General features: G+C 38.5%; 2 protein-coding genes across 2 annotated transcripts; one reads left to right on the forward strand and one right to left on the reverse strand.

The window, feature by feature from the left end:
• Positions 1-315: 315 nt before the first annotated feature.
• On the reverse strand, positions 316-13,187 carry Nipped-a (Transcription-associated protein Nipped-A). The gene is made up of 10 exons (XM_076377637.1): positions 13,062-13,187; positions 12,687-12,986; positions 12,241-12,435; positions 4,168-11,937; positions 2,734-4,092; positions 2,490-2,664; positions 2,184-2,415; positions 1,465-2,107; positions 1,177-1,390; positions 316-1,056 (listed from the first exon to the last, which is right to left on the reverse strand). Exons 1-10 carry the CDS (start codon positions 13,185-13,187, stop codon positions 713-715), a joined length of 11,358 nt encoding a protein of 3,785 aa, XP_076233752.1. The 3' UTR covers positions 316-712.
• Positions 13,188-14,263: 1,076 nt separating this feature from the next.
• Positions 14,264-24,990, forward strand: LOC143179268 (NACHT and WD repeat domain-containing protein 2). The gene is made up of 26 exons (XM_076378409.1): positions 14,264-14,366; positions 14,436-14,524; positions 14,896-15,012; positions 15,090-15,293; positions 15,356-15,500; positions 15,562-15,787; positions 15,861-16,059; positions 16,534-16,776; positions 16,836-17,033; positions 17,107-17,246; positions 17,680-18,282; positions 18,451-18,556; positions 18,611-18,783; positions 19,074-19,293; positions 19,358-19,570; positions 19,879-20,080; positions 20,160-20,283; positions 20,410-20,763; positions 20,822-21,040; positions 21,115-21,261; positions 21,474-21,679; positions 22,665-22,864; positions 22,935-23,104; positions 23,314-23,472; positions 23,538-23,727; positions 24,810-24,990. The coding sequence occupies exons 1-26, from the start codon at positions 14,264-14,266 to the stop codon at positions 24,954-24,956; spliced, it is 5,097 nt and encodes a 1,698-aa protein (XP_076234524.1). The 3' UTR covers positions 24,957-24,990.
• The last annotated feature ends 24 nt before the right edge of the window (positions 24,991-25,014 follow it).

A 25,014-nucleotide genomic window follows, 5' to 3' on the forward strand; every position in this document is an offset into this window, starting at 1 on the left:
CATACTATCTCTTTTAGATGAGATATCTTTTGGACGAACATACTAATTTATAGGAATGAATAAGTATAAATAATAGTGAGACATCAACTACATAATTATTTCAAAATATACACGTTTAATACAATTTAACTGTTTTAAACATTTTCCCTTGTGTTCCTAAGAATACTACAATAAGAGTTTGCAATAGGATTAATGAAAGGTAGTTGTTTTAAATAGTGTACTCTTTTCTTTCTTTAGATTTATAAACAGTTTTTGACAAATCACTATAAATAATTTTTATATTTTAAGTTATGTACAGTAAATGATACATGGAGTATTCTCGAAAGTGAGAATTTTTACATGATATAAACATGTTTTGCGTGAATAAATGAAATAAGTGGATGCAAAAAACGTACAAATATCGTTTGTCACGGTTAAAAAAAATCGCTTTTTAAGTAATTTCTTAGATTCCTACGTAATATTTACACGAAATATAGCATTCCTCGCACCTAAAATTACATGGAAACGAAGCTTTTCAAAGGAAATTATGTGAATCAAGAGATCCAGACCTAGAGAATATCAATGATCATGGTTATATCTCGCATTCAAATTCAAATTAATAAAAATAATAGTACATATTCTGCACAGAAAGTGAGAGAATTAAGCTATAATCATTGATATTCCCCATGTTCATTTGTATTGGAAGCACAATTAGGCCCATCAGAGAATACGTTTACAACCATGGATGCCAAGATGGATCCATTCTGCACAAATTATCATGGCTATTTGCTGCAGCAACCAAAGTGCTGACTTTGCTGTCCGTTCCATCGAAGTTTGCTAAAGAATTCAACCTCGCAATAATCGCTGTGACCGCACGCGTGACCATCGTTATTAAAAGTTCGCCCTTCATATCCGCTGGAGCTTGAGACGCATTCTCTGCGTCTTCCTGCTTCTTGTTGTGATCTGCTATCACTTCGTCGCGTAAGATTGCTCGTAGGATTGTGTGCACTTTGAAAGATGGCTGCACTAAACAACGCGCAGTTGCAATGGCACTTGCTGTCAATGGTCCGGAGACACCTACGTACAGAGACGTGTAGGTATTGAACAAATTTTGTCGAAATATTAACCAAGCATTTTAAATTTACTTAAAAATAAATGCTATAGTATGTTACTGAAGTTTAGATATGTTTTACAAACCTGTACTTGTAAGGAATTCAAGAATATTTGGTGTCAAACGGAATGGAACTGGTCTGTTGGCGTCCAGTTCACCGGAGGTGTCGTCGACATCGAACTTGAAATACGCAATATTGATCAGACCCGAATCCTGATGCACGTACATCATGTCAGGGTTTAATCTTGTCAGATGAAGTACGTACTCAGCGAAGCACGCCAAGGATAATTGTAAAGTAAACTATAAGAAGGAATTGTGTTAGAACATTGCAAATCTAATAGGAAAATTATATTTACTTTTATGTATGCTATTACCATTTTTCTGAAGGTCCAGTAGTCGGTGGCACCAGGGAATGTTTTGATAGCCCAATCTTTGAGCATGGTCCTGGCAACCATAGTTGTCTGTACCTCCTTAAGTATATCTCTCAAAACTTGATGACTCGCTTGCGCCCCTCTAGCTTGCACCGTTGCTAATCTATCGTAATATCTAGCTATAGGTGCATCATGTACTATTCCTAATTTTGCACAGCCTTGTTTGTAAATATCTAGTAACGAAACCGACGCGGGATTGTCCTCAACAAGCCGCATTTGTGGCGAAACTGCGACGACACGCGGTACGGTAAAATGTAAGAATCTTCTGGAAGTTTCCTTTTGCTTGCCCAGGTAGTGATTCAGCATTCGCAACAATTGCAGAACACGTTCTTCTCTTCTTGCATCCCCTAAGCCAGCATCGTTAACCACCAAGTAGGGATACAAACGACCATTATGACCACGGATGCGTAATCTTCTGGCTGCAGTGTTGTGTCGTTGAACAACTTCGACTCTGGGCATAAATCTGGCTATCCTGACGTAATAGTGCGAGTGCTTGGGTAACAAGAATTCTCCAGGGAGTTCGACCTCAGCGGTTTTCAAGCTAAAATTACTTAGGAATCGGCATTTCTCCTCGATCAAGAACGATCTATAAAAAATGTTGCATCGGTTAACTCCTTTTCACAATTAAATTTGAAGTGAAATTTTTATTAAATGATACTTACTTTGGTAACTGTTTCGTCTTCCCCTCAAGAATTTTAATCCACTTCTTTAGCTTGTTGATCAAATTGTGAAGCAGCCTTGCACCAGGGACCGTGAAGTCGAAGTCACTAGTGAACTGACCTTTCATCTTCTGGAAAACGGGATCCTGGACGGTTGCCTGTGCCCTGCGCGCCAAGGATTCTGAAGCCGCCGAGCCAAACGTGTTGTTCACGTTTTGAGATGAGGATATGTTTTCTACGATTTATAAGAATCGCACTTGACAATTCTCTTCTCTTAAAAAATTAAAGGAACTCGGATGCCCGTCTTACCAATTCCGATGCCAAACGTCGAGACTAGTTTCTTCACGAAGTTTAATGTATGCGGAGTTATGGTGGCTTCACTCACAGCACCGCGGTTTTCGAAAGCTATCGCGTAACACTTGGCCAAGCCTTGTCTCAATTGTCTCAGAACTTCCTCATACCATGTTTCTCGGAACCACACCATCTAGGCCATTAACCATTTAGTTAATTTGTTTATAACAAATAAAATATACAATAAAACAGATATACAAACCTGATCTACAATGCCTTCTAAGCTAGACAAAATAGTCGGATGAATATCCCTTTGCATATGCATGATCTTCGAACACCTCCACATTGGTGGCGTGGCACGAATTGGTCCCGTTTCAGGTACTCCTTGTTGCTGTATATTTCCTGCGGCACCACGGCCTTCCATGCCTTCTTGGTTCTTCCCAGCAGCCAACTCCGCGCTCTTATACCTTTCACGCTGTTCAATCTTCAGTGTCAGGTATAACGTTCTAATGGAGAAGTAAACAGCTTGCGGGAACATTCTTCCAACTTGACTCAGCAAGTTTAAGATAACATTGCCTTCGTGCCGGACCAAGCACATTAACAACTGAGGGATCCATGGTAGCCACTGAATTGGAGGAACTCCTACTGCATATTTATCCACAGCCTCCATCAGGGAAGACTTGTCATCATCGTACGTGAGCAACCACAGAACCTTCGCCAAATATTTTCTAGACTTGGACTCGTTTTGATGTCTGCAGGCATGAAGGAAGCACGTGATCGCCGAAATTCCAATCGATATTTGACGAGCATCGCGTGTGAATATGTGTTCTAGGTAGTCGCCCCACAGTGCCCAGGCTTTCACCAAAGTATCATGTAACTGAACCGCAGCGGAAAATGCCTTATTTGCATCGTCGGATCGACCAATTTGCGACAGCAACATTCCTTTCAGTGCATAAAACTCAGCAGTCATTTCCTTCGTGAAGTATCGAAGGTTCGTCGACTCTATCACTTCTAAGCCTTCCTGCAACTCGTTCTTGCCGCTGACCGATGCCATTTGTAGATAACATTTCACTTGCTGCCTGATCTTTTGGAAACAGTCCACAATAGGAACACTAGGTATAGTGTAGATCCTCGACAGTGAGTCCAAACATACACCGCAGAGATTATGCTTCCTGGCTATCTTGCCGAAGTGAATAATTGCCTGGACGGATGCGTGTACGCCTAGCATCGAGTGATTGGTCGTTTGATCTTGTTGAGAATCGTAATGGTTCGAAATAAACGTATAATGATGTTGTCGCCAGGTGAAGATGTCCGACCAGTGACTTAAATCATCGGCTATTACAGGCAACCGATTTCTCCAAGTTTTTACGATGGCTTTCATGTCGTGCAACGATGTGCTCCTGCCGTGTAAGAGACCCTGATGAATCTGCATCGCTTCTTGCAACTCCATTATTTGTTGAGCTGCCTGAAGCAATGGCAAGTGCACATGGCTTACAATACGAGGCAATCTACGCCATTCACGCATGCACAGACCGGATGCGAGTTCTACGTATCGTTCTACAGCGTTCAAATGTTGGTCCTCGCTGTTGCATATTGCTAGGAAACCACGGTACAAATTTACCTGTAAAAATAGAGATTCTCAATAGCTGTATCCTTAATGAAAATATGTGTATTTACTGTATGTTTCATACTGTACCTTCCATGCCATTTCCTTTGGACAATTATGCTCCACTTGAGCAAGAGCCTCCTTCATCATCGACCAGTTAGGAATACGCCAAGAGCTCTCCAAAATCAAGAACGGATTCTTCTCCGCCTTTTTGCTGCCATAGTCCAGCAATAAGTCCCACTGATTTAGTTCTTTCGCGCATCTGATCCAATGTTGCTCCCAGAGCATCGCCTCGCGTTGTATCTTAAACGGAGCTGGAGTTGATACGTAATCCTGTTTAAACTTTGTCATCGCTACATCGTATGCGCCTTGAGCTTGCTCGAAGAATCCTTGTTGTTCGAGGGCAGTCGCTTGAATAGTTTCTTTGTAATGAGCATGCTTTTGCCAAAGACCAGACCACATGTCCTCTTCACATAATAATGAATACATATCAGACAACGAATCTAAGATCTCAGCATGAGGGCTATTGTCGGGTTCAAAATCGTAGCAGTCTGATTCCCTTTTGATCTTGAACTGATTGTTCCCGTTGTCAAACGCCATCTGCTCGAGACTCAGTGTCATTCTATGCCATAGATTATGTGACCTGCCCAGGTACTTCATTAAAGCTGGCCGCATTGGTACAGGAGGATTGCAGTGTGATATCGCTTCGACGAACGTGGCTATCGCGCTTGGATGACAATCCTTTTGAATAACGTGCGTGCCACTGCAAATAAATGGCACTACTTCTGCAATTAGAGTATTGTGTTGATGCTCGTCCAAAATGCTCCAGATCCTTGGGAACGTATCTAGCCAAACGCGTTCCGCCAAGTTTGTGTCCATGTGACAAAGCTGCGCTGCAGCCAACAATAATTGTTCAGTTCTAATCTTCTTCGCGTAGTCTATGAATTCTCCTTGCTTCGCGATCAACTGCGTTAATGTTGCCTTTCCAGTCACAGTGATTTCATCTGTCACAGTCGTTGAGTCTGTGTTGGACAGATCCATATCTAAAATTTCTTCTTTCACATCAACCATTTCCGTGGTGTCTTGAGGTTCTTCCTTGATGGAACTGTAGATCATAAAGTTTTTGTGCTCCTCATTATCTGCCATGTTTATCACAGACGTTACGCTGGGTAGCAGTGTGTCCTGATTGGACATCTGAATCTGAGTAGTCGAATTCGCTGTCACGAGAAGCAATTCAATACACTGTTTGATCCAATAGTGAGGACCTATTGCATCCCAACTTTGGCTGCAAATAATGTACAAAAGCCTATCGTGGAGTCGCCTTCTCATAGATCCATCGAATACTTCAAAGAATTTCGCTCGTATCTGTGGTTGCACGCATCGTAGGCCTGACAAGAACGCTGGTTCCAATTTCGACGTTAGTTCGGAGGACTTTAAGGTCTCGTCTCTATAGATGTAATTGACAAGTTCTAGGAATTGCCTATTCAATTCCAGATCGTCAGGAAACCGTTTCTCTACGTACTGCATCATTTTCACCAATAAAATCGACTTTTCCCTCAAGCTAGGCGCCTGATTCATTGCAATAGGATTCTTGTTCTTCATCCATTCCTCAAGCATTTTCGTGATCGCTTTCATCACCTTTATGTCCTGAGTTTTCTCAATCAGCCCAACTAAAATGGAGCCTATAAATGATTTCCGCATTTCCACGCCCATCACTACTACACGGTTTTTCACAAGATCCAAACTCAGAATTAATAATTCGCTCCCAACTGGATTGGCTTCTGCCTGAGCCGAATGCAAGTGATCTTTAGCCATTCTATGCAGAACCCTCATGAAAGGAGTTATTAATCGATCGATGTAACTTTGGTTGTTCGTGCAGGCAGCCTTCAGCATCATTAACGTGCCGAATAAAGTGCTAGGAGTAGCTGCAGTGTTCTTTTCATACGTCGCCAAACCATCGATTATAAATTTGCCAATAGTAGTGTACAAAGTGTCTAACTCTTCATATTTGGAAGCAACGGTAGAGGAAGTTGGTTCAGCTGGAAAGATGGTCATCAATCGAGATAACAGGCCATGAACTAGTCGAATGACTTTAGTGTTACTACTCGTGATGCAGGCGCCTATACCACGTTGCAAAGGCTTAAAGCTTGCTAGTATTTGTTCCCTCTTCATCACACCTAACAAGAACGTCAGCACTTCCAGGGCTGTACAAATATTGCCATAATTAGGTTGAGCACTGTCTACGCTAGCGAGCACCTTGTCCAGCCAAGCAAGCTTAAGATCACACGATTGTGGCCAGACATCAGGTTTTAGGGCCATCTTCAATAACGCTACGCAACGTCGAGAGAGTTGTTCGCCTGGATTACCGTGAATCGTCGTAACATCATTAACTTGGCAAGCTAAACGAAGCAAAAAGTTTAGAATGGCATCAGCGTGAGCCCTTTCAATAGGTTTTCCAGAACCTGGTTCAATCCTGGGCAAAATCACTGGAACAGTATTGCCACCAGTGGCTGCCTGCGTTGTCATGCGTTTTGTTCCTGTGGAATCGTCGCTCATTGGTCGTTTCACGGACCCCATTGCAGTTTTGTTGCCAGAAGAATCCGCACTTTCAGCCTCATCCTTGATTCTATGCAATTCCCATTTTATAATCACTTCTGCCAATTCCACAGCTAGTCTTCTGTGCTCTATTGTGGCAGTGGGACTGAAACCTAATCTCTGAATCGAATTTACTATGTGCTGGACTAGATGATGTCTCACCGGATAGTACACTTTGTAATGTCTAACTACTAATTGCAAAATATGGAACAACTGCTGCATAGAATGTCCCTCCTCCACGATGATTTTCTTGGTCCAATGGGTTAACATCGTATTACCATCCTCCATTCTCACAGGCATTGCGGGTGTTAGAATTTCTAACGCTTGTCTCACGACGTTTCTTGCGTCCAGCGCGTGGGCCTTCAATAGACTATGAAAAACTTGAAGAACAATCCTCTTATGGATGGCAAACTTGGCGATTATATGGCTGAGAAGCAAATGTCCGTGATACCTCGTTGTGGGGTCAACACAATTCTTGCCTAAAAGACAGGGCCAGGCAAAAGTCATCAGTCTACGTAGTTTATTACCTTGTCTTTTGTTAGTCACATCATGAATATGCTGAGAGGCTTGTTCTACGAGTAAACATGAGAACTGAAGCAAAGAAATACGAACACAATCCGCAGAACCAAATGGATTATCTGGGTCAATAATTTTGCTGATAAAGACGGAAACAACATTTTCTGGATTATCCTGATAAGGCATCGGTGCTCCTCCAACCAATTTCATGCCTTCTCCTCTCTCAAAGCTTACAGCGAAGCAAGGTATGATGATCAGTTGCAATACGTTGGCCTTCAGTTCTTGAGACAAGTTGTTTGTGGGAAAATGATCGACAAATCTGAAGAAAGCGCTCCGCTTCCATTCAACTGTGTACTCTTGTGCCACAGTATGTTCTAAGAAGTCTCGCAAGAACTGGAAATCAGGAATGAACCTATCGCAAGTAGCCCTTAACAGCTGGAAAAGCAGATCGATGTCGTTTGGATGATGTCGAAAATAATGTAACAGAATTTTCACAATGAGTTTGGGTTCTTTCCAATGACAATAGTCCACGCTTTCGACCTTTTTGTGCAAGGCTTGATATTCGTCGTTGCACCAAATTTGTTTTAATGCACCTACCAACTGACTCTGCGTCGATAACCATTGATCGTCGAATTTAATCAAGATTGCAATAATTTTAATAGCTTGATGTTGGAGTTCACTTTTCTCGTTGTGGGTCAGGTTCGAGTTGGTTTGAGAATGAGCGAGCAGCATGGTGATAAGTCTCGCCGTGCTATTATGTAATACATCACGGAATGGTTTCCCTTCTTTCTGTTTGACAAGGAACTCCAGGTACCTGCTCCACTGCTGATCTTTGATATTATTATCATGCAAGAATAAGTTGAGAGTTTCTGTCGGGTATCTCAACAGAAATTTCATCAAAGGAATGCGAAATGGACTGGACACTTCGACCATCAATGATTTTTCCGTTTGTAAGACGAGTCTGCAGAGAACGTCAATGAATTTTGGAGTAGCTGCAGGAATTTCATGAAAGATCCCTATGATAGTAGCTATCTTTTGCTCGTTTTCCCCTGACTTGGATATACCTTTATGTGCTTGTATCAAATTTTCCAAGAGTTTCTTTAAGTGTTGCAGCAGTTGCTCACAGAGAGTAATACTGAAGGTGCTAGGAAATAGCTGTGTCAAATATGAAAGTCGTTTTACACAATTCAGACTGAGATTTCTGTGGTCACCTAAAGTCAACAGCATCGGCCGCATTATAGCATGAACAGATTCCATGTCGATCTGAAAACCAGCGATAAATTTTTGCATGCATTCAAAGGCTGCTTCTTGCAATTCCGCGTTTGGCTTTTCCAAAGCCTTGTAAAGGACTCCGAAAATTCTTTCTCTACAAGCTACAATATAATGGCAAGCTGCTAGAGCTCTCAACGCCGATTTTCTCAAAGGAATTAAATTTGATACAGACTTATAGCAAGGCAGTTTGTTCAGATTTGCGTCTTCCGCCTCACTGAGGGCCAGCAATTCTTGGAAAAATACTTTGTGCTCTGTAACGGTTAAATCAATAGTGAAGAGGCGCGGATTTAATGTTGTACAAAACGTGTTCCCATCCATCAAACCAATTTGCGCGTTTGCAGGCTGATGCCTAAGTAAATGCTTCTTGGGCGGAATCATATCTGCCAAAACTTCTTTATGGGGCTCCATCACTTCTGTGACAGTCTTGTTTTGTATTTCAGCAAGCAGTCTCAACGATGCCATAGCTTGTTCGCGCACTAAAGTGTGCGGCGAGGTGACTTGCCTCACTAACTCGTGAGTAACTTCGTATAAACTTTTATTCTGCGCTTCTAGCAATTCCGTGTTTCCATCCTGGATTCCAGGATTCACGCAGACTCTCAGCATCTTCTCTAAGTTAGCTTTAGCCATATCAATGGCACCGTTGGACACTTCTTCAGTTAGGTCCATCATTACGAACATCAGAGCTTTTAAAAACACGAACAGGTGATTCAACACCCACTTTGTTGCCATGCGTTCAAAAAGGAACTTGATCGCTATGCAGCCACCCAACTTTGCGTACCAGGCACGTTCGTAGCAGAGTGAGCACATCTTCTCAGCCAGATATTCCATAAGAGGCAGTTGGCAGGCGCGTTCCTTTGAGCCCAAAATGTTGGTTGCAGTTTCGAGGATCAAGACGAGAGCTAAATGTCCAGATTTATATAGTTCCTTTTCTTCGTGACCCATGATAACAGCTAGAGCATCGATTAGAACAAGAGGATCTTGGCCTTGCATGCGAACTTGTCTCCCAGTTAAACAGAATGGGCCAGCTTGCTGGGCGATCGCCACCATTGTATAGTGTCTCACAATTGACACAACAGTACCCAGTACCGAGTGTTTCAATTCTTTAATTTCGGCAGCAACGAAAAGCCCTGTCAATGCTGTTTGTTGAACGTTCCTTGCGACAGCATCAGAGCACTTATAATGAGGTCCTTGCTGATGAGGAATCTTCCCTTCCTTGAAACTAGGGTGCGTGAATAATTTGTAGAGAACAGTATTGTTGTCATCCAGTCGAAGCGAAGCAGCCAAATAGCAACTTATCACTTCCCAGCACTGTTTGCGATAGAAAGAATCAGTGTTGTTTGATTTTAGAGCATTGAACGCGGTTTCGATAACCTTTTCTACTGCGAAATCGATTGGTTTCGTGGGTTCTTGAAAGTAGACTACAACTGCTGGCGAATTTGTCTCGCGATCGTTGTATTCTAACTTCTGTGGTTCGATCATCATCTTCCGATTCCCACCGCCAAATTTTCCCAACACTCGAAATGCCACGTGAGCCTGGTCAGTTGGATTGTGCAGGGTTCTCCACAATGCTTGCATTAAATCGGCTCGTACCGGTTGTATGTGTTCATACAGAAAATCTGGCTGAAGATTGTCCACGCACAGCTCAAGAGTTCGTAAGCCTTGGCTGACTAGGCAGTAACTTCCATTCAGAGCGGAGACTAGAGGGTCCATCAACATCGGAAGATACGGTAGCAGAGAACTGAGTCTTACGGGGACAGTCAGGCACAACTCAACGAAAAGGTCTTTCATGTGCTGCCTATGTAGACCAGACTGCAATCTGTTGAGTCCTTCTAACATGTTTGGAAGAAGGGGTAAAAATTCTTGATACAGGAGGTCGTGAGAACCACCTCCAATGGATCTAAACAGAGCACGCAGTAGCAGGAAATAATTGTACGGTTCTTTTGCCGACATAGCCAACTCTATAGCTCGGTTCACTATTTGATTCAAATGAGGCCTCAGCATGTGTTCATTTTCAGCTGGGAAAAGAGACACACTGCCGAATACAAGCTTGAAAAGCCTCAAATACAAGTTGCTTCTTTCCACGTTGGAACCCATATCACCCATTCTTTCTAGTAGGTACTCAACTAATATTGTGGCAAACGTGGACGATATCGTAGGGCTCGACAAAAAAGCGCTACCTATTATTTGCAGTGCACAATTTTTAAAAATCCTCTCAACCATGTAGTCAATCGAAGTTGAGAATATCTCTTGGAATGTTTGCGGGTTCATCTGAGTGAAGACATTTCCAAACAGCTCTAGAACTTCTTTTTCTTCTCGCGTTCGTATCGTCTGAGATTGTGGAGGTCTTCCAGGTTGCGCGATAGCTCCAATCGTTGGAGGACCTATCGTGTAAATGTCTAATGCCGGCAACGCCCATTTAACTAATTTAATATACACCAGTATCTCTTTGGACTGAAACTGATTGGACTGTGTCACTTCGCCGGTCTTACTATTAATACAATTCGAAGTAATAGCTTTTGCACCATGCACTAGACTCTTCACCAGATTCCTATAATCAGCCACATTGTAGCTCATAGCCTGGGACGAAGGAAAACCGAATTTCGACTTCCCAGTCTCCTTGTCCTCGTTCAAATCAGGGATGACAGGCTTCACATCTTCCGTTTTGATATCCAAACCAGGGGGCGTCATTTGTTTTGCTTTATTCCGCAGAATTGGTATGTATATCTTCGCTATCGTTTTGAACTTCAGCACAAACACTAAGAGGATCCTCATCAGTAGCTCTCTACCTTGAGTACTGTTCTCAGCATCAGATCTCTGTCTAACGGTGTCAACGAGGTTCATCAAAAGTTTGCAGGAAACCATTTGGACAGCTGTTGGAAGGCTTTGATCGAGCAAGTTCTTACTGTACAGGTGGACCGCTCTAGAAACGTCGCTTAATGGTAACAGTAATCTCACGTGATGAACCAGATCAGCGAGTGTTGAGTAGGCTAGCGGTCTCAAGGATTCGTGGGTTGTCCAGCCTCGACCTATGAATATGTCTTCGTCAAAGAAACATTCCATATGTGGAATGAATTTATTTCGTAGGTCTGTAGCCAGTATATGCCTTGATGCAATCACCAATTCTTTACGCAGATGCGCCACTTCCATGGGACACAATGTGAACAAACCCAAGATACCTTTCACTAATATTGAACTGTGCTGGGATACCACGTCTTGGTATACCCTAATTACATACGCCAAAAACGACAAGGTTTTTATCTGCGCGCCCATGAAGTCAACGAACACTTCTTTGTTAAATCCAGGCGATGCTCGGTGCTGAGGGCTCGGTTGCAGAGTTATAGTCGTTATCACCAGGGGAATGAAGTCTGACACGTCTTGATGCACATTCTGCTTGTACAATTGGTTCATCAGCACAACGATAATTGGTAATTCCTGGAGGACTTTCAGAGACAGCACTGCTTTAGGAATGAGATTGTACTGAAAAAAGGTTGTGTTTTTATACAGCGTGTCCCAGGTGAAGAAGAGTACTTAAATATGTATCTCCTTCGTATGTCACGATATGAGAAATGTTTAAAACACAATTTACATGGTTCCGAAATATAATGCAACAAACGCTTCGTTTAACAGTCACTTTTTTCTAATTTTGCCAAAGTTATCAGTATTATTTTTCAGAAAAGCATACATTTTTTTCTACTGCGTTTGAGACAACTGCAACTGGGACACCAGGTATATTGTATATTTTACTGTGACAAACAATAAATAGGTATGTCTGATACTTACTGTCACAACAGTACCGTCGGCTGCTTTCTTTTCACTCTGTATGGCCGTGATCGTGAATGTTTCTTTCAGGAGTGCTTCGATATTTATTTCCGATAGATCTTTTACCCTCAAAGGCGGTCGAGGTTCGAATATTTTAGGTAAATTCTTTGGTAACTCACTGTACACGGATTTAACGAATTGCAGGAAATACTGTATCTATAAATGTAATTAAAAAACAGAATTATTACCTCTTTGTCATGTGAATTGGAATGTTCAAAGAAGATTGTTGCCAAACTTTAAAATCATGTAACAGGCGCTTATTTAAGGATTGAAAAAACTGAACTTGTTTTTTAATTGTCTCAAGTTTCAACTCTACAAAATATTATGTCAAAGCAATTTCTAAAAACTTAAACCTCTGACAAAATTAACTATAACTTTTATTAGTAAATAGTAAGTTATTCACTCACTTCTGGATTAAACGTCGGCTTGTACTGTTTATGTAATTCAATAATAATCCTCAAACAGACCAGCACATTTTCTTCATTGTCAGTCTCCAACAACTTTGACATAAGGCTCAAAATCTGCTTTACATACGGGCGTAAGTAGTCATTACTGGGTAGTCTGTGTATCATTTCAAGGATCAATTTTCTGACTTGTTGGATGTTGTACTCTGAGATGAAATGCGGCTCCCCTTCTTGAAGTATCTTTAAGAAGATCTTCATCATGTGGTCGAGAAATGCTGGATATTGGGAAGAGCACATGATGACCTGTAAAAAGGGAATTTTTGAACATCAACATCATGTTTAAGGGGTGCAATTATGCTACGTGGTCACGTTTGGTACCTCAAAGTTCTCCGACAATTCTTGGGCGGCCTTCAGTTTCAACTCATCTTTTGAAACTGGATCGGCCAGCATGGTCACGTACGACCTGTACGTGTTCATTTGCGTCAGTGGATCCGGTGGTGCCATTTTGATAGTATAACTAACTTCCTGGTTTTCGCTACATCTGGTCCATCAGGAAACCTGCACAGAATTCAATCGAAACCTTTTGTTACTGCTTTATATCAATTACTACCATCTGCTTTAAATGTAAATTTCTCAAGAATATTGGCACATATTTTTCATTTGCTGCAACAGTGACATAGTTGAAAATTTTGCCGTTTTTGAGTTATTAATATTGAAGAGAACAGTCCTTGCAGATAATAGTATCCCATTTAGCTAAAAATCATTATTTCTAAATTATGTTACTGTTGCAGAAAATGAGCGATATGACCATGTTTAATCCTATTAAAGTTCAAACATTTCTGACAAAGGTGTAACCAATACAGGGTGTTCTTAGAATCGTGATATAATTCAAAAGACAGTTCCTGACGTTAAAATAAATTGAAAGTACCTATAGAATAAAATTTTTTCATATAAAGATTCGTTTTTTAGGAAACTGAATATCAAAATTTATTAACAGATGCATTTTTGATGATTTTTTAAAATCGATTGTCTAAAAAATCAAGCTTTCAATAATATAAAATGTATTCTACAATCTTCATGTATTTTTTATGCGACTCATGAACCCATACATTTATACTCTCAATGTTACTCGATTTCACGTAAAAAAATGCTTTAACTTCGAATGGCTAAACATGAAATACATAGCTCTGTTAAAATCAATGAGGTACACTGTAGCCTTTACAAACGAGCCTTAGCAACCACTTAGTTTTTCCCTTACTATCTACTTTGATTAAACTTCTAATATCCTTCACGAGTTATCTCGGTAATAACACGCTTTTTAAATACAAATTTCCTTTACACTTCGGTATACTTAAAGTCGTGGAAAAGTGGTGAACTTCGACTGTTGCATGTTGTTACAGTGGAAAGTATATATGAAGCTGTCGAAGATATACGAATATATATTCACACCCTATAAATGCTTACGAAATTCTGGAGGAGATCTCAGTTGCCCTTCGATATTACGGGCAACGCGATGCGGCTTAAATTCGCTGATAAATAGTTGATAAATTTACGAAACATTCGAGGCAAGAATATAAAAGATGGATGAAGCAATAATCGATTCGATCTTCGCGGGATCTTTGAAGTCCCTGCCACCTGTCAGCTCCAAAATCGTGAGAATATTCACGAGTTCAACGTTCACGGGTGAGTTTCCCTAACACCAATGAAATTTGAAATCCCAACTCCTAAATAATAAAACACGCTTAAATTCAGACACTGCGATGGAGCGAAACACGCTGATGGCACAATGCTACCCCAAACTGAAAGATTATTGCAGAGAGAAACACGGACTGGAGTTTCAGGTAAAAACAGCATAATCACTTATACAGTAGATTGTTAATAAAAAATATTAGAGTAGCGTGTTAAGGTTACATAATCAAGAGATATCGATTTTTAACACCCGTCGAAAGTATTTCGCGCATATTTGTATCACAATTGCCAAAATCAGTACTGCGTAGGCGTATTCAGTCGACCTTGAAGAAGGAATTGATTTCCATCGTGCCAGGTACCAATTCGTACTATATGAGCAGAAGTTTTCCAAAGTTTGAATATTCGATTTTAGACCTATCCAGCTACGCTTGATCCACTAAACTTTGGTTGCTTTCCAAATACGGGGAATCTAATGACAGGAAAGATATAACTACAGTAATGACGAATAATGTAATCATTATAGGTTGTCGATATGAGATGGGGTGTGAGAGACGAAGCCACTGACGATCATATGACCACAGAGCTCTGCATGAGGGAAATAGAAAATTGTCAGAGGCTCTCAATGGGACCGAATTTTGTGGTAGAGTATAGATAAGACAATTTAAGGAACAATCATTTCGAAAAAATGGTAATATTTTTTTTCGTTGCTTTCTTCAGGTTTTTCTTGGTCAAAAATACGGATATCGACCCATTCCGACATACATACTTAGTTCTGAGTTAGAAATGTTGCATACGGAGTTAGAGAGTCAAGGAATGGATGTCAGTGTTTTGGATAGGTGGTACAAAAAAGACAGTAACGCGGTGCCACCAACGAGTATTTTACAACCGATATCATCGATCTTGAAGAATTTTAATAATAAAGTAATTAAGTCCTATTGTGTACGTAAGAAATTTATTTACTGCTGGTGTTATTTGCAATTTAGAGAATACCAAAGTTGCAACAAGAGGATCAAGCTATATGGTGGGAAACTATGGTAAAAATGCAGAAGCTATTCAGGAAGGGGGCACAATCTTTGTTTAATAATGGAAAATTCGATAAAGACACGATGCATAATTATTTTATGTCTGGTAATGGATACTACGAATTGAATTGAAGTTCGTTTTTAAGCTAATTGTTATTTTCATGCAGTTACCGAGAGGGAAGTAATTAATGGTATCCTGAACGTTAAAAACACGAAAAATCATTGTCTGGCGTATGTGCGATACATAAATAATATTAATCTTCAAAATTTGCGAAAAGCTAGTCTGTTCTTGGACATAGCCAACAGAAGCTTGGACAATGAAGCGTCCAAGTTATTGGCGAATTTAAGGGATGAAAGGCTTCCAGACAAAATCGAAAGTACAAACTTACAGAGGTATTCCTTCGTAAATAAAAAAAAAGTCTAATGGTACGTGAAGTGAATTCTTTGAATTATATTTTATTAACAGATATACGGTAGAATGGATTGGTAGAGAAGGTCTGGACCCAGAAACTCACGGCGAATACCTTCAACACTTTATCACGCACTTTTACCGAAACATAATAAAACTGGTAGATCGTGCTATGAGAAAAGAGGATAGTTCTGCGCAAGGGCAGATCATTACAGAAATTTTACAGCATCTACACGCTTGTAATAATTCTGTCAAGGTATCATGAGAATCTACTCAATTTGTTTACACTTGCAATACAAATGTCTATTGATGAGCTTTAGCTACCTTTATAGACACTTCAGGTACCGAGAGTCATAAAACAGCTGACTGCTCATTCGTTAGAGGTAGCTCTCAAAATGAGTATAAAGGAGACTGTCCTTATGAGAAAAGGTAACTTTCGCCTTAGCCAGTGAAATGAACAAATCTATGTAAGCACTAAGAGACTTTGATTAACTTAGACTTTCACAAAATTCAGCAAAACTTACGAAAGACAGTATCAAAAGCATAAAGCCTCAAGTCTCGGTATTTCGAAGTGTCCAGCCAGTATATTTCGAATCCACGTTTATTCATAATATAATAATTAAGGATACTTGTTAGTGAAACATACAAATACACACATACATCAGTAGGAAATTATTTTTATACATATGTATATCCCCACATATAAATCTTATTTTGATTGAATATTCAGGTGTTTTATGGACGAGAGGACACCTTGGAAGACATAAAAGAATATATGTTAGGAGACAGCGACAAGCCTTTGGTTCTTTATGGAGAAGGCGGGTGTGGAAAGACATCTTTACTGGCAAAGAGCGCGGGATTAACAAATAGCGCGTGGCTTACTGGGAAAAAGCCAATCAACATAATCCGATTCCTTGGCACAACTCCAGATAGCAGTGCCCTAACACCAACATTGATTTCTATTTGTCAGCAAGTCAGTACTTGGGTGAATGTAGTTGTTTGTTGCTATTTAACAAAGATGTTCTACCGCAGATCTCCTACAACTTTATGCTACCCTTTGATGAAATCCCCGACGATCTTGTCCCGCTGACAGCTTACTTTAAATATTTACTCACTCTGGCTACAGAAGAACAACCGATTCTATTGTTCTTGGACAGTGTTGATCAATTAACAGGAGTACAGGGAAACAAATTATCCTGGCTGCCTACTAGGCTTCCATGCAACTGCAAGGTATCTGCTGATCGAATTGCTTGAAGCTGATTCAAAATCTCGAATTCAGGTAGGATCTTTTCGAATGTTTCAGATGATTTTGTCTTGTGCTGCTGAAGAATCGAACCCTGTGATTTCTCGCGATTACCAATTGTTACGCAGGATGATAGATATAGAGAAGAACTTTATCGAAGTGGTTGCCTTGGGAGAGGACCTGGCCATGGAAGTAATAAGGTCAAGAAAATTCTGAGAATATTCATATTTCAAGGAACAATATTTCTATTATTATTTCTATTTATATAATATTTCTATTTATACATCAGATATTTTTTGGTATTTTTTGGTAGAAACGTCGATGTGAAGCGTGTAGTATTATTGCAGAAGGAAATCATTTTCAAGAAAGAAAAGACCCTTATATGACCCTTTCTTCTTTTTAGAAAATGTAGAATACGCTACCAAAGTGAGACTACTTGCATATTTCGGTATCATCCTGTAAAAAACTCTTTATTCACAAAACCACGCAACTCGACTAACTTATATCTCAAGTTATTACATGTTTTTTTTGTTTCTCTCTATACTATGTACATGGTCTAGCACACTATCTTCTTTGTTACATTTCTATCCTTACACTGGAATTTATCTCATAAATTACATCAAACTTTCGCAGGATGTGGATGAAGACAGCCCACAGAGACCTAAACAACTACCAATGGCGTCTGGTAGCAAACGCCATATCCAAGTGCTCCCTGCCAATCTTCGTGAAGCTAGTATTCGCCGAGATCTGCAGGTGGAGGAGTTACACAAAACCTGCGGATACTCATCTAACGTGTACCGTGATGGACAGCATCATGATGCTTTTCGAGAGAATCGAGAAGCAGCATGGCAAAATATTGGTGTTCCATGCATTGGCTTATATAACTGCTGCTAAATCGGGTTTGTCCGAGTCAGAGCTTGAGGATCTGATTTCATTAGACGATAAAGTACTGGATGATGTTTATCAATATCATTTACCACCTGTGAGACGTATTCCACCCTTGCTTTGGACCAGAATACGAAACGATCTGCCTAACTACCTGAGCGAGAGAGAAGCTGACGGGGTCAGTGTTCTGAATTGGTACCATAGACAATTCAGGGACACTGCTAGGGAAAGATACTTCAAAAACATGAACATGGCGATGTATTTTCATTCGATGATTGCTGATTACTACCTTGGCATTTGGGGAGGCGGACGACCTAAACCTTTTAAGTATACTGAGATTCAACGACATCGGTAAGTGGCTCATATTTTGAGTGAATTATTTGTGTCTTGTAGTTTGTCTTGTATTTGGTCCATGATTATCTCTATGTTAATATATATACTACCTAATTAATAGGCTTTTTTAAACGCAAGAGGAGGGTTAATTTAAGTCATTCACGATGTAGAAAATTATACTTGCAGATTCAACTTGGCAGACAAAGAGGGTATAGCAGATAGAAAGGTGCCAGAACAGCCCCTGGCATTTTACTCGAAAGAGGGAACAATTACTAGATACAACTTACGAAAGGTAAAGAAAGTTATTCGAAACTGATTCACTGATTAACTCATTTTACATATCCAGTTTGGAGAACTACCGTTCCATTTGGTCAGATCACGACGTTTCAACGACCTCTTCGAGAACGTTTTATTCAACTACGAATGGCTTCATGCTAAGCTCAGCTCCTGCCCGTTGCAAGCAGTGCTTTCTGACTTTGAAGATGCATGCACTTTCATCGACAATCAAAATATAGCTAGGTAACAGTCCAGAGGTGTTTCCTAAGTGGAAAATTGGACATTATTTTATATAAATACAAATTATTTGCCACACTAAATTATTCAAAAATTGCTATCTGATTAGTGTTATGTCAAATTTGAAATCTAGAATATCAATGGTTTCATGCATAACTGCTTACAGTTAAATAAAATTTTGAATAATTTGATGCTTTTATCGCGTATATTCCTATTATTTGTAAAATATAAAAATATTTCTACTTTTTTAAAAAAATATTGGTGAGCCTACATAACAGATATTACTTTTGTTTTAGAGAGCTAATGCTAGTTGCAGACGCACTGCGATTAGGGGGAGCCATTTTGGGTTCACATCCAAATATGCTTGCGCCCCAATTAATCGGCCGATTATTGCCAGAAATAGGTGGAAACGTAAATGTAAAAATGTTACTGCGAGCGTGTGATAACGACGGTGCCAAGCACTGTGCCCTACTCCCTGTTTATCACTGTCTACATACTCCTGGAGGACCCCTAAAAGTACATAATGGAATAATATGCTTGCGCCATAAAATAAAAGGTTCCTAATTCGCAAATCTTTCAGTATTCGCTAGAGGGTCATCAATTCGCCGTTTTCGGCTTTTGTCTAACATCAGATTACCGATACGTGGTTTCCATATCCAATCGATTTATCACCTGGGATTTGAGCACCAGCGACATGGCCAGGGACGTTAATCCAGGCGTCGAGGGAATTATGCAAAATCTAGTCCTCAGTCCTGATAATAGATACGCCGCAGCGTTTACGACCAATAATCAGGTGTTTACACGACGTCAAATAAGTACATATATACTGAATAGCACAATAATTGGGCGTAATCATTGAATTATGAGAGTCAGCGAGTCGTGTAGCTTTACATGTTCAATGAGATTAGTAGAGTACTTATCGTATTTCAATTTTGTATTGCATACGCAGCGCTACGTATAAGAATTTTCAGACCTAGAATATTGAAATAATAGAATATTGAAATTAGAATATAAAAATTTGTCTCTTTGCTAAAAGTTTATTACTAGTAAATCGCAAGCGTATAATGGAGAAACACTATACACAATTTTTTTTCTTAATAGAGTGTCGTGCTGAATACTTTAACGAGCGAGTTTGTCATCCTTGATAATCCAATGCCGAATGAAGACCCAGTGTACGGCGTTCACTTGACAAATCAGTTTTTTTTCGTTTATGGGAAACTTGGCTGGTGTAGATTCGACCTACGAGGAAATTTGCTGGAGACTCATACGAATCCCGAGGATTCTAACAAGTGGCCAATTTTACGTGAGTAAAAATAATTGCCAAGAATTTCAGAAAATGTTCGATGGCAAGAAGTACTTTTATCGCATTCTTCTCTGAATAGATGTGGAGCACTCGAATTTGGACGATTACAGAATAGTGTTCTGGTCTGGAAGCATGGAAGACACTGGTATGCTTTTGCATACTTACAGGAAGAAAACGTCTCTGGATCCTTTGCAATTTCACAGGTCAAATAATAAATCAGTGATTTATTTTAATTCTTTATCCCTAGGTGTTAGGATAATCAGTGGTACTTAATTAAAACATTCATATATTATACTAAAAATCTCTCTAAATGCGTATTGGTTTCGTAGTGTTCTAGTGATGACAAATGACAAAAAGGTCCTCTATACTTGCACGACGAAAACCGATCATCGAGTCACAAAATACACGAGCGATGAGACGTCTTTGCAATGGGAAAAGGCTTTTGACATGCCTAGAGCTTTCAATGATCACATCGAGTACTTGTTGCAATTAAAGCTGGACAGAGAGGAAGAGATGCTTTTAGCCACAAGTGCCAACGGATTTATCGTATGGTTTTTGGAAAGCAAAAGTGATGCCCACGTATTAATGTTGCCGGATGGAGTTCGAAATATCAGCACAAAAATGATGTGCTCCAACTCGATAATGGTCAGCGGTACGAAGAATTACGCTGTCGCTGGTGTAAGGTAGGTGTTTCATAATAAAAAAGAATATTAAATGATGTAAAATCTGCTGTCTTTTTAGGAAAAATTTGTATGTTTGGAGCCTCGAGACAACCGAGCTGGTGAAAATATTAGACGCGCATTTTGCCAGAATCATTCAATTGGAAGCGCTGACTGTTGGAAATTGGAACAGTGTAGTAACATCAAGTATAGACAGAAGTGTTAAAGTATGGAATATAAATAACATCTTTGAACAAGTTCATGTAATAGACAGACACGAGCTACAAATAGATATGATAAGGTAGCGTGCTGCATCTTGACAGTAAGTAGAAACAGAATTTGATACTAAAGCACTGTTTCTATTTTTCATGACAGCTTAGCAGAGGAGTGTAACTTAGCAGCAACAGTCACCAGAGACTGTGTAGGAATTTGGGATTTACAGACAGGAAAATTGATCTCGAAATTGGCTGACACTCCTTTGGGAGCGATTGTTACTCATGCTTGTATGACACACGATGGCAGGTCAGTAATTCAAGGAGTATACCACGTTTTAGAGGTCTAGAAAAATAGATAAATTTGAAGCTTTGGTTTTTTGATAATTATTGGATAAAGCATCATATAAAATAGAATTTTTTATATCATGTTTATGTTCCTTACAAATATATCTAAAATGTAGCATACGATTTCTTTTGCGATAAATGGGCGAGTATAATAGAGTGTTTGTTTCATTTTAGATATGTTGTTTCGACAGAATCAGGCAATATATTAATATGGAATAGAATTACGGAGCAAGTACTTTTTAAAGAAGAACAACAGGATGTGAGACAGCTGACATTAATTGAAAATTCATCTAAGTTTATAGCTCTCTCACGACCCAAAAATCCTATCGGTGTCGAGAGTATGAAAACTACCACCACTCTTTTTATGAGAACAATTCCTGGTACGTGTGTATATACAGGGTGATTCATCTATCTTGTCGATTCAAAATTACTCGTAAAATATTCACTGTACGAGAAAATGTACGGAGAAAAAGTGAGAAATTATTTTTTTTCTATATTAGTTATAGCCAGTTTTTTTAAAGTCGCCATGATTTTTTAGACTGGAATACCCTATATATTTTTACGGAAATTTAAAAAGTATTCGAAACTAAAGAAATAAGTATTAAAGCGCAATATGTTTCGAAAGAGTATTCACTGAGATATTTACAGTAGTTTTATTTTAGAAGCTGTACGGAGTCTCGATCGTTATAATTATTATTAACACAGGCATTTAGTTGCTTCAAAAACGACGTATACGTTTCCTAGTGTATAGATTTTTCTGCATATATTAATATCTTTCTAATAATAATACATATAATAGCTTTCAGCTTATTGTTAGCCTTCTTTAAACATTTAGCCCTTGAAGTATTTCTTTTGCGTACATCAAAGATTACAATCGTACCTATTACGTTTCTCACTGTCGATAAACTTCGTTTTATTTTCTTAATATACCCCAACTATCTCTAACTTAACTGGCTGTAATAAGCTGTGAAAACAAACAAGTGCGATAAACATGCGAACTTTACAAAAATAAAACAAGCGTCGTAAATTCCTTTTCAAATAAAATGGAAATACTCATTTCAGGTTTATTTTATGCCTCAAACTTATTTATATTTTAATTTTGTTTTAATTTTCGTAAAAAATATAGGGTTCATAACTTTATATATAAATAATGTAGAAAAAAATAATTACTACAATACAAGTCCCCTTTGCAATCATGCAACTTTTGTTTTCTGTAGTTTCTTATTCAGTAAACACTTTATAAGTAATCTTGTATCATCAAGTTAGGTAAATCACTTTATATGTATATGAACTATTAATAAACTAGTTCAGAAATTTTGTACTAATTAACAGTTAACAGTATTAATATCTAGTGCTAATTGACAGATGGGAAGACAATATTTTCACTGGAGTATCCAGTTAGAAGTCAAACTGGTACACCCTTTCGAAACGTTGTAATAACATCTGACAATTTATTTTTGGTTGCACCAGCAGCTGATAAGGGTAACAGAGATTGTGTTATTATTTATAATGCACAAACAGGTGCATTAATAAGTAAAATTCCTGTAAAGCTACCAGGATTTAAAGTAAGAATGTCATTCGCATGGTGTACTTTTCTTTTTCATACGTTATATATTGCAATATATGCTTTTACAGGATATTGTATGTATTACCCCTATGCCAAATAAACCGCAATGGGTAGGAATCATTGGGTCTGACAAAGGCACCATTCTGGATATAAACAAAAAGAAAATTATTCGTATAATTCCAAAATGGAGTGGTAGTATCAGCAAGGATGGAAAATATACCTTATATGCACCCAGCAGGTAATTTCACTAGATTTAATAGTTTTGAGTCTGAGGGCCAAAGCGATATAAGTCCTGTTTTGTCAGTTTCCAAGAAAATAAAAAAATGTGATTACACATTTGCTACTATTGTACTTAAAATAATTTATTTTAATTTCAAAACAATAGACTTGGGTTAGTCTGACTCACAGGTGAAGAGTTTATAACACAAAAACATTTCTTTATTACAGGGGTGGTTTAGAGCTATTAGAGTTAAAAAAAGGCACTAATGTAAAAACATATATCCCAAAAGTAGCAGAGGGAGTGTTTACTGTAATATCTATGTTTAATCGTACAGATGAATATGTTCTTTACTATCACAGTGGACGAAAAACTATACGTGTATTTAGGTAAACATAAGTATCATAAAGTTTATAAAACATAGAAAATTTTATTATATATATGTAATTTGTAGGTCATCAGATTGTGAAATGATAGCAAATTACAGAGTTCAAGCAGAGTTAAGTGCAATTGATAGCACATACGATGGTAAAAGTATAGTTCTAGGTACAGTCGATGGTTGCGTATCTGTTTTAGCTATAGCAGATCCCAAGAAGGAAGATATGAAAGAATATGTTGCAAACTTACCATCTCGTGACGAGGATGTAAGTAAATAGTCCTTAACATAACTAACTTATCACGTTATTAAACCAATAATATGCATTGTAGAAACTGCACACATAAAAAGATTTCTCGTGTCCCTCATTGATTTTATTTCATACTAACATGTTTATTGAAGTTTTTGAATAGTTTACTAATTAAAATGAAACTTTGAAAATTCTTAACCCACGCACAGATTTGTCAATTACTGAAAAAGGTTAGGATAAACACACGAGGTACTGCTGGATAAAAACATTCCAAAATGATTATCTAACTTCATAAACTGAATAAGTTACTAATATTTAACTGAGCACAATTAAATACACTGTGTAACACTTTTTACACGATCATTTTCGTTAAAGTTTTAGGCATCACAACCCTACCCGCTCAAAACAATATTTTTGTATGTAAAGAATTATCTCATTTAATAGTATTCGAGGCCTATGTAAATTCCAACAATGTTAGCAAAAATTACCTTATTTTATTTCATTACCAAAAATATAAAACTATACACACAACACAAGTACGGCATAAAAACTCAAAACGTTCTCTCAAAACACTCATACACGATATTCTTTCTCTCCTACTCCCTCATTCTGACGGAGAGAAAACATTCAGCCAATCTAGCTTGTGTACCAACATTACTAAGAAAAAATCACTAACAGTTCTTACTTGCTATTTTCACTAGGAACACGTTCATTTGATAGGATAGAATGTGAAAGTTTAAATACGCATCTTTGCTTTTAATTTCACTATTTTCATTTAGAGAAATAATAATTGCAGTTATTAGTTGTAGATCAATTCATTGAATCTTTTAATATAACTTCAAATGTAAACATTTCATAAAAAATGCTACTGATTTTATGTAGGGAATTATATCAGGCGATTTTAAGTTTGAGATAAAAAAATCATTTTCTCTATTATCAAAATATATGTATGTTGCAGTTTTTACTTGTTTATTCACTGTAGAATAATGAAAAGATAAGCAGTGTGTTTATACGCACATATGTCCTTTTAGTGAAAAATAAAAATAGAATATACTTCACTTTTCTATGCAGTTATAATGATTAATTTAACGTTGTTTTAGTGGAAAAAGAAAACTGATAGGCAACGAGCGGTCATTAAGTTTAAAGCTGCTGCTCGGATTGCTCGAGTAACACATGACCTAAATACAGCTGTACGAAGTACAAATATTACAGAAACCATTGAAGAATTAGACGAAACTGTGGAATAAAGATTTAAATCTTTTTTATTGTAGAAAGCGTAAGATAGCATATCAATGAAATATTCCG

The sequence above is a fragment of the Calliopsis andreniformis genome, chromosome 5, assembly GCF_051401765.1.
Source record: "Calliopsis andreniformis isolate RMS-2024a chromosome 5, iyCalAndr_principal, whole genome shotgun sequence".
Lineage (NCBI taxonomy): Eukaryota > Metazoa > Arthropoda > Insecta > Hymenoptera > Andrenidae > Calliopsis > Calliopsis andreniformis.